At 38.0% G+C, this 16590-nt stretch overlaps 1 protein-coding gene across 3 annotated transcripts in view; it reads left to right on the forward strand.

Moving 5' to 3' along the window:
* ANKRD50 (ankyrin repeat domain 50) overlaps window positions 1–16590 on the forward strand; it is a 41169-nt gene that overhangs the window by 14432 nt on the left and 10147 nt on the right. For all 3 annotated transcript variants that reach the window (XM_021394763.1, XM_021394764.1, XM_021394765.1), the window contains one exon: window positions 9935–10164. In XM_021394763.1, coding sequence (XP_021250438.1) covers window positions 9935–10164 — 230 coding nt within the window. The remainder of the gene's footprint in view (window positions 1–9934; window positions 10165–16590) is intronic.

The following is a 16590-nucleotide window of genomic DNA, read 5'->3' on the forward strand; positions in this document are numbered from 1 at the left end:
CAGGGAATGGCCAAGACTTCAAAATTTTCATTGTATGTCCAGTTTCCACCATTTCAGGACCCCCGTTGTGAAGAAGCTCATCCCTATAGCCCTTGCAGCACTTCTTTGTGCATTCCAATTAGTAATGCATTTTTTCTTCTGAAATCAGATGTGTAGGAAAAATCCAAATAACTTTGAGATTGTCAGGGTAACAGTTAACTATAGTAATAACTGTGACTGCTTTTGTGTTGTCCACATTAAGCTGTTGTCTTTCATCACACAGTCATGGGACAACAGAAAATATGTTTGGCTGGGCAGTAAACCAGGATGTATCCTGACAAATGCTACACAGTTGAGTGTATCCAGTGTATTTTTCTACTTGTATCCTCCGTTGTTTTCTTTGTTTCAATTTTTAGGGCTAACGCTTCTCTCATGTCAACAAATAAAATTGTATACATGGAAAGCAAAGTCTGTATCTTCAGCTGTTTATGCTTTGCCTAAGCTGAGATATGAGGATGAAATGGATTTTGTCTGCCTCCAAACCAAGAGTAAGGCCAACAAATTAAAATGCCTGTTAGGCTACAAGAATTTATATTCAGCTGTACACTTACCTCTATAGATAATGCTACTTTTAGTTGAAGCTGTATTTGATTAACAAATAGAGGTTAATTTTTATATGACTAAAGAACCAAATGATTAATGAGAAAGACTGAGAGGACTGTGTTTCACTTTGCTGTACCTTTCATTTCATAAATTATTTAAAACTAACTTTGCAATTTTAATATATTTTTCTGCATATATGAACTTGTTAGTTTTCCTTATTATGGTACATCATGTACAAATGTATTATCCTAACTTCGCAGGTATAAAAAATAATGTGCCTTATGGGTACTTCTCTCATTTCAACTCATAACTTACAGTGAGCCTGATTTGATACTTCCTTCTCGTGCATTTGATGTAAAATGCAGTTTCTTTGACACACAGGCCCTTTTTTTTAAAAAAAAGAGTGAGTTATTCATATAGGCAAAGAGAATATAATTGATGTTTCAAAAAGAAAAGCAGTGATTTTCTACCCTTACAAGAGACATCTTTTAAACAACACACAGTTGATGACAAATCCCAGGGATAAATATAAATAACAGTAACTTGGACAGCAGCTCAAAAACTGGAGGTGGAGGAGGGCAGGAAATAAGGGTATTCAGGTAGGGTCATGGGAGAGACAAAGAGGATAAGGCAGTTAATCAACTGTCCTGGATGTCTTTAAACTAATGGAAAAAAAGGTATGAGGTATAAACAAGCAGAACTGGAAATCTTTATGCACAGTCAAGGTTGATTTTAAATGCTTTTAAAGATCTCCCAGGATAACTTGTGTGACTGGTATTTAAAAAAAAAAAAAAACAGCTTGTTTAGGAGTTGCTGTCTATATTGTAAGCTTGCTTTGAGTTCTAGAATAAGCAAAAGCTAAAACTGTTGTAAAGTCTGTGAATAAAGAAGTGCACTGCATGTGGAAATAGTTTTGTACATATGATATCTATTTAAAGGAAGAAGATAGCACTTTTATTAGAAACAATAGAACTAACCTATTAGACCATCTTATGTATCTTAAAGATTATCTGCATTGGCAAAGTGTGGTTGTTGTCAGTAATTGAGAGATTCCCTCACCTCTAAACTGTCTTTTCCTAAAATCTAAATGTTTTCCTTTATCAAACCAGCAAGATCAAGTAAACTAAGTTTCTTTAGGAGGGCAAATGGTTTTCAAAAGCATAGGATTTGGATGAGAATGTCTGTGTAGTTGAAAATACTGAATTGCCGTAATAGATAGGAGATGAACATCATCTGGGAAACTAGAGTTTGTCAGTGACTAGATTTTTAGCGTGAAAGAAAAAATAATGAACGGAAGGACAGAAGTCTGCTTCCAGCACATTGGAAAGAAGTAGATGAGAAAACGAAGAGCAGCTTTTGTTGAGGGTGACTGTGAAATGATCTTAAATGTGTGATTCTTTAGAAGAGAAAGAAGAACAAACTAAAAGCAGTGGACTTTGCCCTCAGATAATTTGTGGGTGAGGTCTTGTGACTGCAAGTATAAAGAAAGAAAGGAATTAGCTGGAAGGAATACTAATGGCTCAAACCCCAGTGTATTAAATGGCCAATTTAGGGAAACCAGGCTCCTCATCATTCATATGTTAAACCTAAGAACAAAATCTACATGAAGAAAGTAGATCAGCTACTTAATATGAGTGTAAGATTGTGGAAAAACAGCCTGGACAGAAACAACAAAAAAGCATAGAGTAGGTGAGATGGTCTTAAACAGTCTGAGTTGTCACTGTGGTCTTCAAAGGACAGGTTGTCTTTTTCAGAATGGCAGAAAATGTGGACTTGAAAGAAAAAGATACTTAGTGTCATGCTTTATAAAGGGATAAAAAGACGTTAGCGAATTGTAGGCCTGTCAATTGAATGAAAAATGCTGGAACAAATAATCAAGCTATTTGCAAGCAGCTGGAAAATAACAAAGACTTGAAATGACAGCTAATGTGGTATGACATGGTTGGTTTTCGACAAATCTAATTAATTTCTTTCTGTAAAAGACAATAATAGTACTTGTGGGTAAGGGATAACCAGGAATGTCATTTTTGCTTCAAATAGGCATTGGTGATATTTACATGATTCTACTGCAAACAGGCAGTGCTCTAGGTAGACTGGCATTTGGCTCCACACAGAAGGACTTGGGTACCTCAGGAGTAACTAGGAGCAGTTCACAGTGACATAGCACATCACGTTGGGCATCGCTGCCATCTATCCTGCATCTGTCCCTTCAGTGGGCTAAGTGACGTCAGTCACTGAACTATTGTCTGGGAGAGTTTGTGTAGGATAAATAACGATTCTATACTGTGTGTTCAGGAAATTCTTTATAGGTGTTCTTGTACTCTCCTCCTCTTTGCCTTTGATAGGGACACAGTTTTGTATGTTAGACTCTGAGTAGTTAGAACGTATTGTGTAGGTGAGAACATAAGGCAAATACCTTCAGTTAAAAAATACGTAGAGTCAACCTGCTCCTACAGCAGGTGTGAGTGGGTTTCAACCACACTAGTCTTTCCTTAATACAGCTGAGTTCTTTGCAAACTATTCTAGGCAGTCCAGCTATTACAACCAAAATATTTGCTCTTGAGGTTTTTTTTTGAGTTTTCTAGTAAATCTACCAGTAGATCCACCCGCGGAGCTGTACAGAAGAAAATCACCTAAATATTTGTATGAGACAGTAGGAAGTCTCTAATCAGTATGCAGGGGTCCAACATGTTGTGTTTGTGTGACTGATGGTGCTGGCTGTATGATAAACTCTGCTTTTGTCTGGCTCGATACCCTAGAGCTAGCTTTTGTGCTCTCCTTGTGGGATTACAGCTCTGCTTTACAATGACAGATAAAACTCAGGTTACTCCAAGGCCCTGCAGGATCAGGTGCTGAATTGCACAGCAAGCCTTGCCTGCCGTTTCTAATTTGCCAGTCTGAAAAGCCCAGACCTGAAATTTACACGCACACACCAGAGCTTACTTAATGGGTGATTCTCAGCACTTTTTTTCCCTTCTTTCTACTTCATAAGACTTTCTTCCCTCTTACGTCTCCCTTCAGTTGGTTAGAACCACTTGGGCTGGTTTATTGTTCTGTGCAGCCCGTGAATTAGCAATTCACTTGAAACAATCATGTGTATTATACTATCATTCCTCAGTGTGTATAATTCCAGTATTGTACTTCGTCAGAAAGACGTAATCAGTTGCAGGCATGCTTTTATAACATTGAAATATGGCTGAACAGCCACCTCAATAACTTGGCCAAATGCATGAGTATGTACACAGGTGTGCACACAAAATCAAGCCAGGTAATTTCACTTTCACGGAAGGCAGCTGTTGAACTTTACCATTAGACTTAGCCTCAGTCTGTAACTCAGAACCCATATAACAATTAGTCAGCAGGCACGATGATCCAGATGAGTAAGCTGCTGCTGGTGGTGATCCATAGGACACAAAGGAAAATGCTCACTGATCTATAAACAGCACTGCATGTAATTTGTGAAGATGCTCTTTTTTTCTCCTGTGTGAATTCAGCTGCTGCAGGTGTTCTCAGGAAGGGGTTAATATTACATCAGCTGAATGACTAAAACTGTCAATTTGATTAGAAGTGAAATTTCCCTTTGCCTCTTTTATTGTGACCTGTGTGCCCTATGTAGTTTGGAAAAGAGAAGAGAAAAATTCAGCTCCTGGCTTATGCGTGCGATTGCTGAAGTGTCTAGCGATGTTTAACAGCTTTATCCTCCCTGTCTTCAGTCTTTTAAGTGCAAATTAGAAACTGGGGGACTCACAGCCTCATGGGTTTACAGCCTGCTAGCTGACCACTGAAATATAACGTACAAGTTGGTTCATGAGACAGTGGGAAGAGTGGTGGGACACTTGCTGTCACTTGTGAAAATTTTGTAAGTAGAGATTAAAAGAATAATAACCTCAAATTCTGAATCTTGCCTTCTTATCCTGGAACTGTGCATCTATGCACTTTAAAGCACGATTATTCCAGTTTCAGTGGAACTAATGAAAACCTCATTGCTTACAGCTTTATGCCCTTTGGCACCTCTATCCTTAGGTGTGGTGCATTGGCCTGGGCTCTCCCCTACAATGTTAGTAAAAAATAATTCCTTCCAGCTGTGAGCTGGAGAGGACAGAGCTTCTCCACCAGACAGAGACGGCAGGAGCCAAGCTGGGATGCCTACTAGGTTTCTCCATGTGATTTTTAGGCAAAAGTCCCAGTAATTCTTACATTGCTGGCAAAAATTGCTACAGCTTTAACTTAGTAAGCATAGTTGGCTTACTTAAAGTTTCATTGATGTATTTCGTCTTCCCGAATTTTCTGATACAACATAAATGGAAATGAGTCTCTTAAAAATATATTGCGTAGCAGACTGCTGTGGTATATTGTGTAGTAAGTCATCCGTAAGAAGAAAGATGATTCCTTGCTTTTCCAGAGATTAACACTAATGTTTGAAGAAATGTCTACTTAGCTATTGAAGTGTGTGTGGGTATATAGGGAGGCATATATCCATCCTGTTCATACATAGGCATCTTTTGCAGTTATTTCAATCTTCAATAACTCTTTGGATCAAATGTACAAATGGGTAGTTTTGTAGGAAATCATGCAAGGCAGTCTTATCTCTTGCCAAAGACAGTGCTGTGTAGTCTCTTTCATGTTAGGAGAACATTTTATGAGGTGCTGTTGATAAGTTTTTTGCCAACAGAACAATAAATTCAGGTGAAACTCAATGTAATCTTGATTGCTGATACCAGTTAATCAGTTCCATTATATTGTTAGTAGTTCCTGAACTTATTTTTCCATGGTATTATGATCAAATGTTTTTCAATAGATGTTTGCAATCCTCAGAGAATTGTTTATCTGAAGTTGGCAGGTATTTTCCAGTACTCAAAGGGGTTGCCTACTTGGAGTATGGTTTCTTGTGACTCCGAATAGTTGCAAGTAATGTGGCACTGGTGTTAACTTAATTCTAAGTACCACATATAAACCACCTCAGTGGCAATGACTGTTATCTTCCTTTTTGAAATGCCAGTGGTCTTTGGAAAAGAAGAGTACGCAGAGATCTCTGCAGCGAGGTGCTGGTGATTTCAAGAAGGAGAACGACAATTTACAAAAATTTTAAAACTCCTAACTGAATGGGGGAGACAGATTTGCTAAAGGAGAGGATAACAGCCTTGCCTGCCAGCTGGCAATAAGCATCACTGCTGAGCATTTAGCTCAGCATCACTTAGAGAATTGCCTTTTCTTGTGCTCTTTTCCTGTAGTGTTGTTTTGTGTGTGCGTATATATATATATTTATTCCTCTGTGTCCCTGCTGTCCTACCTGAGCAATTGATGCCCAGTGCCGTGCTGATGCCATTTGCACCATTTTGGAGGCTCATTGCACACTTGGCAAAAGTAGCAGCGAAGCTTGGAAGAAAGCAGGAGGCTCTCTAACCCTCATGAAAAGCCTGGGTTTGGTCTGCCTGTACAGAAGCAGTTTATGGTGCCAACAGTCCTGCCTTGCTGGAGGGCAGTGTGTGTGCCCAGTCATTGCCCTCTTTTAAAGATAAGTCTATTGCCTGCTTTTTAAAACAACTTCCTTCTAAAAGAACAAACATTGTAAATGTATAATGGACATATCATGTAATGTATACTGTATATGTTGCACGTATTGCTGTGATAGTTCTTTGTGACAACTGGCTATAACTGAAATGCGAGTGCTGAACCATAACATGCAGACAAGAAAGTAGCTCGAAAGGCAGTTTGTTGAAGAAATGTCATACTGATGTAGGAAACGAAATGCGGGAGTAGAAGTAGCAGTTAAACAATTTCCAAATTCATTTGTATCATTATGAAATGTGAAATATTTTGTGTTTTGCTAAAAGTAGCAGTGCTTGGACTCAGATATTGGATTTCTGTTCTTTCTTGCTTTCTCCTGCTGCTTTGCCTAGGAGATGAGTTTTATACAATTGTTCTGTGTTTGCCAGTAGTGAACACCAGCAGCTGGCTAGAGGAAAGGGACCCTTTTGAGGGATAAGCTATATTTGTGCTGTAACAGACATCAGAGAATTTAAGTGAGGACATAACTCTGATTTTTCTATACACCAGAGTCAGTCAAATGAGGGACGTTCATAACAAACTAGGCTTTATCATCCTTCTGCTTCTAGAACTGCTCATTCATAGTTATATGGCACGTTTGCTTTTTTATTTTTTAACATGTGCATTCTACTGTGACTTCCAGTCTTTGTGCATACTGCTGCTATCCCTCTACTTTCTTCTCTTGTGTCTCAGCATTTTTGCGGATCCAATCTAAAAATCTCAGGGATAATCATTTGCAGAACTTCAGCCTTGCTGTTATATATTTCTTCCATATGTGGAAAATCATATTTGAATGGGTTCAGTCAACTCAGTAGCAGTCTGAAGAATTCTGTGGGAGAGTTCATTGTTCTAAGGACTCTCTATTTGTTTGAGAGCATACAAAACACCTTAGCTCCGCATAAATAAGTTGTTACGTTACGTAGCTATTAAAACAAATTCTATCATTTAAGATACCTAATTGTGCTGTTTTCTCTAAAGATTTTGTATTTTCACTGAGCAATTTCTATTTCAGAACTATTCTGTAGCAAGGAATTGCTACATAATGAGAACCATTTTTATATCTGTATTGACTATAAAAGTTCTGAAGAAAAGGCTGTTTGCTGTTCACCTTTCAGAAGGTGAAGAAAACTCCTCATCTTTTGAGTGGTACTCTGTAAACTAAGCAATCTGTTACAATGCTCTGTAGAGGAATCACCATTTTCGGAAATCCATTTAAGACATTATTCCGTGTTGATTGATGTGGTTCTCATATGCAAGCAAGATGTTACGGGAAAGCGGGAATTACTAGGTCACATTATGGCGGTAAACATGATGGGAATTCTGGCCTTAAACTTAAACATCTGAAAAATTTCCCTATTATGTTATCTGACATTACTCTGAACTCAGAGATAGAAAAGTCTAGACAGAACTGAGGTTATAGATTGGTTCCTAAGAGCACTTTCAGAGAAAGCTTTATCAGTGTCTTGTCAGTGCCACACTTTGAATAATATATCTGGAAGAATTCATCATGCCTCATTGAGTATATTCATGTTTGTATATGTTTATATGCATAGATGCTCCAGGGGAGGTTTAGGTTGGATATCAGGAAAAACTTCTTTACAGAAGGGGTTGTTAAGCACTGGAATAGGCTCCCCAGGGAGGTGGTTGAGTCACCATCCCTGAATGTGTTTAAAAACCGTTTGGATGTAGTGCTCAGGGACATAATTTAGCACTGGTTGTTAGAGTTAGGGTAGTATGGTTAGGTTGTGGTTGGACTCGATGATCCTGAAAGTCTTTTCCAACGTGAGTGATTCTATGATAGATTTTTTTCTCCCCCCCAGTTGAATGGAAGTTATGCTACCACTCAGAAATGAAAGTATTGTGAAGTGGAAGGGATGCCAAGTGCAAAACTAAATCTATCTTCCACAAAGCTCCTGCAACCACTGTTTCTGCAGTCTCAAATACGGAAAAATGTGGCTTAGTGCTTGCACTATTTTTTAATACTTTATTCTTTGGACATTTTCTTTCCACTCTATTTGGAGGCAGGATGAGCTTTTGGTTTGACCTACTGCAGCCGACTACTGCATACTGTAGGAATTCTGCAGAATAATTTGGGACTCTTTTCTAGACATACCAATAACTTCTCTTGGTTACCCGACAGGTAAATACTACCACAAGAACATTGTCAGATACACCTAAGGTATTTCATAGGTGTTTTGTGATGATCGTTCAGATTTTAGCTGAGATTTTACTTTAAGATACTATTTGTTCACATCTCAAAGCAACGTAAATAGCTGAGGGGACAAGGTTGCATTCTGGTGGGGAGGGAGGGGGAAAATAAGGTAATTTCAAACTCCTTTCATTGTGGGGTTGATATCACTTTAGAAAGTAATTTTAACCTTATGACTTCATTAATTTCCTTCTCTAAGTTGGTAGCTGCTTGACTTCCCAGCTTAGGGAGCAGAGATTCTACTTGCACTGCAAGCATCTTCTGAAAGAGGGACTGGCTTTGGGAAGTAACAAAGAATCCAAAATAGTCTCAGGTTTCTGGTAATGTGAAGGGCCAGAGTTAAGGATTTAAATGCAACTAATACTGAAAGCTTTCAGAACTCATCCTTTTTATTCCTTTGGGAAAATGTCACCAACTAGAATAGATCGCCTATCTGGCTCTGCTCAATCCTGCTGTTACTGTCAGCAATGCACCACTTTGCATTTCCATTTTGCACTTTTCTCAGTCAGAAAACCAGAAAATAACATTGTACTAGTGGTGCTTGCAAATCATTTTTGACTCTGGATGTGTTTTTCCATCAACAGGCAAGATTTGCCATTGTTCTAATTTGCATGCTTGATAGGTAATAATTAAGTTGTTGGCCAAAGTGTTCTGAAGATAAATTTGTTCAGTAAAACAAATGAAAGAAGATTATTGTGGCCTTAAGTAAAACAGAAGTATTTGTGACGTGCATGCCATCTGGACACAAGCATAAAGTCTGCAAAAAGAGGGAGCTATCGTGTGCATGTGTGTATTTATACACTCAGAAAATTAATGTATTTCGCACTCTGAAAATGAGTCTTTTTACTGTAAAGGCAAACTTTACTTTTCAAATGTATTTGAAGATGATGTAGTCAGTGGAATTTAAGGGCCTAAATGAAACTTGCCCACAAAACAGTAGTGTTGCATGGAAATACTAGAAGGCATGTGGCAGTTACATATAAGTGCAGAGTTAGGCATATTTAATGAGTACCACTAAAGACGGCAACAGAACATGCAAATATGAGACAGGAACTCTGATGATTAGTTGTGCTGATGCATTTGTTCAGTTCCTTGTGTTTTGAGAATGCAAATAATCTTTTTTCTGTAATGAGAACCTGGCAACTCCAATATAAATAAAAAGAAATGCTTCACCAGCCTCAGTTTTTTAAGAAGTGAATTTGCATTTCGTTTGTTAAAGTATGGTACTACAAGTGCAGAAATTCAGTTCTTTGTAAAATTCATTCACTCAGGGTTGAACTTTTGAGCTTTGATACTTCAGGTGTCTTTTTATTTAGTTTAGTATCATGACCAGCTTCTGATAAGCATTAATAACAGGTTTGGAAGAGAAAAGATTAATAGACTTTTTACATTTTAGGCCAAGTAGCATACTAAACCAACATTTTTCTAAGTGTTCTTTTGAACCTTGAACCACGTTACATGCATTTAAAGTATTGTTAGAAACATCAAGTTCATTAAAATGTAATCTTGCCTAAGCAAAAATTGCATCACTGATTATTCAAGCATTTAATATATTGTTAATTTTACAAGATTGATTTTATTCCTCATTCCTTGCAGGTGCATTCTGCTTCCTCTTCTGGGAGTGAAGCCCCCTCAGCAGAGCCTCTTCCTGCTCGTAGACTCAGTTGATGAGGGCTGCAACGTCTCCGAGGGTGAACAGACCTCTACAAGTCTAGCTGGAACGATAGCGGAGCTGCTAGCTGGCCATTTCGAGTTCTTCCCTCCCTGGTTGCTCCTTCTGTGTTCTGCCCGCAAGCAGAGTAAAGCTGTTACAAAAATGTTTACAGGTGAGCGTAGACCCCAGGAAGCATCGTTACCTCTGTCTATAATGAGGATCTGGTATTTACAAAACCCTTGGTGATGGTCGAAAGCACTAATGCATGCTTAGTTCTAAAAAATGGTAATGGCAAAAATGGTAATTCTGAAAACCTCGCATTCCGGCTTACCTACCAAAAGCCTTAAGTGGCATTTAGAGACAAATTATGTCTCTGCAATAGAGCTGTTGGTGGCTTTGAGTTTTCTTTTTGCCTTGCTGCTTCTAAAAAGCTTTGAAACCATGTAGGTAATGTGTAAGTACATAAGTATGTCGGCTGTATACGCCCATTCCTCACAACCTCAAAAGATTTTTTTCATCTCCCAGTAAAATATTTCCCCTTATTTTCAGAAAGCAGTGAATAACCTTTGAAGGTGGAACTTGAGAGGGTAACACTGTCGATGTGGATTCTTAGAGTATACTTTTGGCAAAGGTTATGTGGTAAAGAATTCTTTACAACTTCTTCATCCAGTCTTTACAGTGTCATGAGAACATTTCTTCACTATAATCACATTGTTACTGGATGTTCTCTGAAATTTAATAAAGGCCAATATCTAGACTAGATTCCAGGCCTATGTATAAAGCCTGTGTGTATTAAGGCAACGATTAGGACAAAAATGTGATTATAGAACATAGACCCATAGGCTTGCTCATTTCCACCGTGGCAAAAGGTCAATGTGATAATTGCATTCTGGAATGTAGGCTTGTGTTAATCAGCGGCAGACATGAACGTTGGTATTTAGGGGTATGTGAGAACTAAAGGAAACTTTGGAGTAGTTTCATAAGGCTCTTTTGGATGTTCGTATGGGAATAGTGTCGTCAGAGCTTGGCTGATTAGATAGGCTGTCACTGCCAAAAGTACTGACAAAACTTTCTTCAGAGCAGCTTTATTTCCTTTCTACTGAATCATATAATGTTTCAGACTAGTCCTAAAAAATTGTTGTCTTCTAAGTATGCTTCCAGACAGAATTCTTGACAGGAGAAATCAGCAGAATTAATGGGTATGCCTTTAAAATAAATTTAATTTGAAAGAGTAAATTTCTCATTTCCACAGCGAATGATTTGATGAATAGCATAAGGAGAGCTGGCTTATGATGTTATAATGCTATCTTCACTGTGAGAAAAGGTGCAAAAAAAGAGAGAATTATTGCCAAGGTAATTGAACTCAAAATGAGATTAAGTTTTAGGGTCTATTTGTAGGAAGTGGTGCTTTGTTGTTTTGGTGGTGGTGGTTGTTTTTTTCAAAGTGAGAGCAAACTGTGACATTACATCCCACAGTACACTACTGGATGATTTTCCCACTTACAGCCAATGCTCAAGTATGTGAAAGATATAGCGAAGATGCGAGGAGTACGATTGAAGCTTCTGTTAACTTCAGATATATTGGAACTTTGTGTTGTAAAACTTGAAATAATATTGCTTTTCTGTTTATAACCTGCAAAGGATAGGCTGTTGTTAACACTTCTCTTGGGGCACACTCTTATTCCACTTTGTGGAATGTGAATGTTAACTTGTAGCTGAGCAGCTTTCTTTTTAAAGTTATTTATTTGATGAGCATGCAGAATTCAGGATTGACAAGGAGCATTTTTTGCACTTGTGGCTGAAGAAATGGTGTGCACAATAATGTGCACTGCACTCTGGGACACCATTATACTGAATTTCTTATGCTTTCTAATTTCTAAGCAAATAAATGGTTGCAAGGGTAACATTAACCTAGTCACCGCACATTTTCTTCAGATCTTTCTTCCATTTGGAACAAAGAAATCAGTTTCACACTAACCTAGTAAGATAGGTTGGAATACTTTTAGCATTACTTTAGGAAAATGACTCTATTTGTAGGCTTTTTGTGCTAGAAGTTTTAGAGTAAGGCATACTGTATGTACTAGCCTGTATTAATTTAATAAGTGATTTTATATTGGCTTTCACTTAAAATTTTGATGTGTGAAATCTTCCAGAAATCTGCTGAAATAAGAGCTAAACCCATTTGTCAGCATGTGGTGTAAGTGATTGGGAGCAGGGCTGCTGCAGTGGCATGGCCTTGACAATGTTCTTTTTTTGGGTGTTGAATACAGACGAGAGTTCTGCAAGCGTCTCTCCAGCCAAAAATAGTCATGGACATGGAAGGAAGAGTACAGCCTTTCTCATCTACTATCATCTTGCTGCTGCCAGCAGTGAATACATCATCCCTACCACCAGATACCGAGCAAAGGAGATTTATTCTAGTCCTCTTCATTTCTTTCCTTTTGCTGGTGACTTACTTATGCAAGCTGAATAGCTGTGCCTGCATCTGCTGCAGCCTCGTGTTTGGGGGTGTATTCAGAGTTTCTGTAGTAGCACAGAGCGCAACAGATTTTTTTTTCCTCTTACACCAGATTCTCAGCTTTCATTAATTAAAAAAAAAATAGTTTTTGCCTCTTGTGGCTGCAAAGACAACCTCAAAAATATGAACCAAATGTAAATTGATGCCTGCATGAGTCTGCGGTCACCCTCCACGGTGAGCAAAAGCCAGCCAGCTGAGGAGAAAAGGAGGGGAACAGATAATGCGTGTCCTTCTGCCTCCTCTTGTATGCGCTGTCACCAACTGCCACATTGTGCCTGCTTACTTTTCTTACAGATGTCTGTCCTAAAGTTTGCTATTCTTGTGTCCGTGTTATCCCAATAGTCCCCTGCGACACCATTTGCTCGCAAGTGTAAGCAGTCAAGCAGCTGCATTAAATGCAGTCTTTCCAACCTTTTTATTATTTGTCAGAAGAAATTCTTTATTTTTTCTAAATAACTTCCGGAAACCTCTGTAAGCAGCATAGGCATGCAACTTGTTTAGGTTTTATGTTTCAGCTAACCAAATAGAAATGTTTCGTCTAAAATGAGGTTAAACATTAAAAGTGTATCTGTTATTCTTGAAAAACTAAATTCTTTTTCTAAAGTTCTGTCATAAGAGCTAAAGATTTTAGGCATTTTAAATTATGGAAATTTTATTTAGATAAGTTGGAATGAAAAGCTGGTATTTCTTCATTTGATAGCATAAAGGCAAATAGAACTGCACATGTACAAATGCTCTATTCATTGGTCTAAAGAGGCATGTTAATAGACATTTACTTATTTGTTTTATGCATGTAGCTCAAAAGAAGAAATTATCCTTGGCATCTGGCTTGGTTATACCCCTCAATTAAGCACTGGCATTCTTGATCAAAAGAGTTCCTTTTCACACACAAGACGTGCGGTAGAGCAGTACAGCCCACGTGAATGGCATGTCTCAGCTGTAGTTACTGTATAGTTAACGTTAGATACTAGAAACCAGAATAAAAAGAATGAAGAATGGACATGCAAGCATTCACTCTAGCACCAGGGCAGCTTACGCTCCATTCACCCATTTATGCATAGGCAAAAGTAGACCACAGTCCTTTTCCACTCTTGTGTTTGCCTATCGTTCAGCTTTAAGCATACAGATATTAAGATGTTTATCCAGAATTAACAATCTTGGGAACATCAGTCTTTCCATGATGTTTTCAATCTGCTAGTTCTGCTCTGGATAAATACAGAGAATTGTTCTTGCAGCCTTTCTTAAAATTAAATAATGAGCAAAAACGTGAAAACCTAGGAAAAATGTACTGAAATAACAAGTCAGCTTCTCTGCACCAGAAAATTCAAGCTGCTTGGATAGTTGTGTTGCTGAATCCCCAAATCAAATCACTTGCCAAATTTGCAACTGCACCTTTCTTCCCCAAATTGCCCATCCCAGAGAATAAATAGCGTGAGACCACTTAGGAGAGATTGCTTTAAAAAAGAAAATCTTAAGTTTTCACTGTATTTTGAAATTTATGTAGACGGTTTCACGTTACTTTAAAGTCCTTGTAGGACTTTGTATTTTGGATAATAAAAGGTTATTTAGATATATTTAAATATGTTTATATAGTTGTAAATTAAACTTCAGTATTACTAAAGCTGTGAAGTAATTTGTTGTTGCTGTGGCCATGACTCTACTTACTATTTCCTCTCTTCTTACTCTTTGGATTGCCACTTTGAATGTGTGGTGCTAGGGATTTTCTTACTTCCTAACAAAAAGTTGCATGTGAGTTTTCAGCTTTTTTTGCTCCATAATTAAAAAAGGAAAAAGAAACTCTGGCTTTAGGAAGACCTGTAAATCTAACTGAAAAATTTCTATACAACAACATGGACCAATGGCAGCAGCAGAATTCACCCTCAAGACTATTCCTATGTCTCTTAGCATTTGTGATGGATATGATGCACTTTGTAACGGATAGTACACTGCAAATGCACTACAAACTAAGTATGCTGCTTCAGTTTTCTGATGCTTTTTTCTTTTCTGGATACATTATTATTTTTGAGTGGATATGTAAAAATAGCCATAGAAATACTTAATATATGTTTAGATCGACAGTGTAAATCAGTAAGGTCAAAACATTGCCACGTTTTTAATCATTTAGATTATTTTAAAGTTATCAATTTAGTTAAATGGGGTATATTAAAGTGTATTTAAACCTTCATTGTAATTAAATGTATTTAATTAAAGATACAGAAATTGAAAGAGATTTCTAATCATTCAGTGGAACCTGCTTGTTAATAGCTTATTTTTTATTGTTAAAGTTTGAAAAGGTTGATATAGTGTAAGACTATTTATATAGCCAAGATACTTTTTCTTTTCCCTTTAAGTGACCCCAGACCTCGCCAAGAAATACATTTGGAACTCATTTGTTTACAGAACTGCCAGGAATTTAATAAATCAGGAAAATCCATATTGGAGCACCCATTGTGTCGAAAGCGACGTGTTGTAAGAAAAATCTTAACAATGCAAAAAGCTGTATCGTGGGACTGCAAGCTCTGTCTGCTGCCCTCCTGTTCTGCTGAGCTTAAGTAGTTCATGGGAATGCATTCGAAACAAATGAGCTTTCTCTTAGTGTTTTGATGCTTCTTGTCCTTGAAAATAAATTATTGTAGTTGGTAGGGTGGAAAAGCAAGTTTGCAGAATCTTTGTTTGGAAAACATAAAATGACCTCATTTAGATAAAAGCTTGGGCAAAAAAACCACACAGCTTTGTTTTACTCCTTCAAGCTAACAACAAAAATATTAGGTTTTTGTATTTTTAAAATATTTTCTATCTGTAAAACTTTTCTTTGGATTATTTATTGTACTACGGCATGGTACAGTGGTTTAATATAACAGCCTACTTCTGTTCAAAAGTGTGTTACAAAGGAAGTGTATTAATCCCAGCCCTTAAGGAACATATTGTCCTTGGGGTATGTGAAAGCTGGGAGTCAAGGGAGGTGAGGAACAGTCATTAGCCAGCCCTGAGCACTGGCTGACATCTCTGCACTGCAGTCCAGTGGGTCTGTCAGGCTTTCTGGTGTGACTGAAATAAAATCAGCTGCTCTACAAATTGCAAAAACAACAGAGTTATTTAAAAATAGAAATAACTTAGGCGGATATGTACTGGAAGGAAAGACGTGGGCACGGGTTGGCTGTGAGAGTTGAGGGTCTGGTGTGAGGAGTCAGTCAGGACTAGACACGCTGAGAAGGACTTCGCAGAGCTCTGTGCCTGCTTTTGTTCAGCCAAGCGGCAGGTGTAGATCTGACTATCAGGAATGTTTACTTCACTCATAACAGAGACGTTTAAGGAACTAGCTGGTGAGTAAGTGCGACAGTGGCATTTGCTCTGAATTGACCAAGTCAGAGCTGTTCTCTGCACATGTGATATGGGCCAACCGGAGTGACGCTTGGCTGAGGACAGCCCTGCGCATAGGTATGGCTGTGAATGCGTACCTCAAGCACTGTTCTCATTTTAACTCTGCTGTTTGCTTTTCTATCTTCTGAATGGTCATAGCCTGGGAGCTCAAAAAGAAGTCTTGGGATGTGCATAATTGGAGGTCACCAGCTATCCTTACTCAGCAACATCTCTTACTTGGCTTATGTGTGTGAATTATGGGCTTTACTGAGTTATGCACAGAATATTTTAACGAAATGCACAGTTGATCAGTGAATTATGCTGTGCTGCAGGTCAAGTTAGGACATCACTCATAGTTGTGGTGATAAATTGTGGTGGATAAAGATTGTTCTCTATTTTGGAAAGACAGGGAAAAAAATGCACCTGCAGAATGCTGAAAGATCCTCCCAAATCTTATTTTCTGCCTTCTTGACATTAAATGCAAAAATCTACAAGTACAGAGTCTTATTAATGTAGTTTTAGCATGAAAAGTGACTGTGCAAAAATATCCCATCTGATGATTTTATTTTGAAGGGAAGCGTGCTTTTAAGTGTTCTATTGATTTAGTCAGAAATATATATTTTTAGAAATATCACTCTAAATGATCAACAGAAGGAGTTGAATGTCCTGTTCAGAATCTGTGCTGAGGACATTTGGGAACAAAAAACAAAGCTCAATTAT

The sequence above is a fragment of the Numida meleagris genome, chromosome 4, assembly GCF_002078875.1.
Source record: "Numida meleagris isolate 19003 breed g44 Domestic line chromosome 4, NumMel1.0, whole genome shotgun sequence".
In the NCBI taxonomy this organism is placed as follows: Eukaryota; Metazoa; Chordata; class Aves; order Galliformes; family Numididae; genus Numida; species Numida meleagris.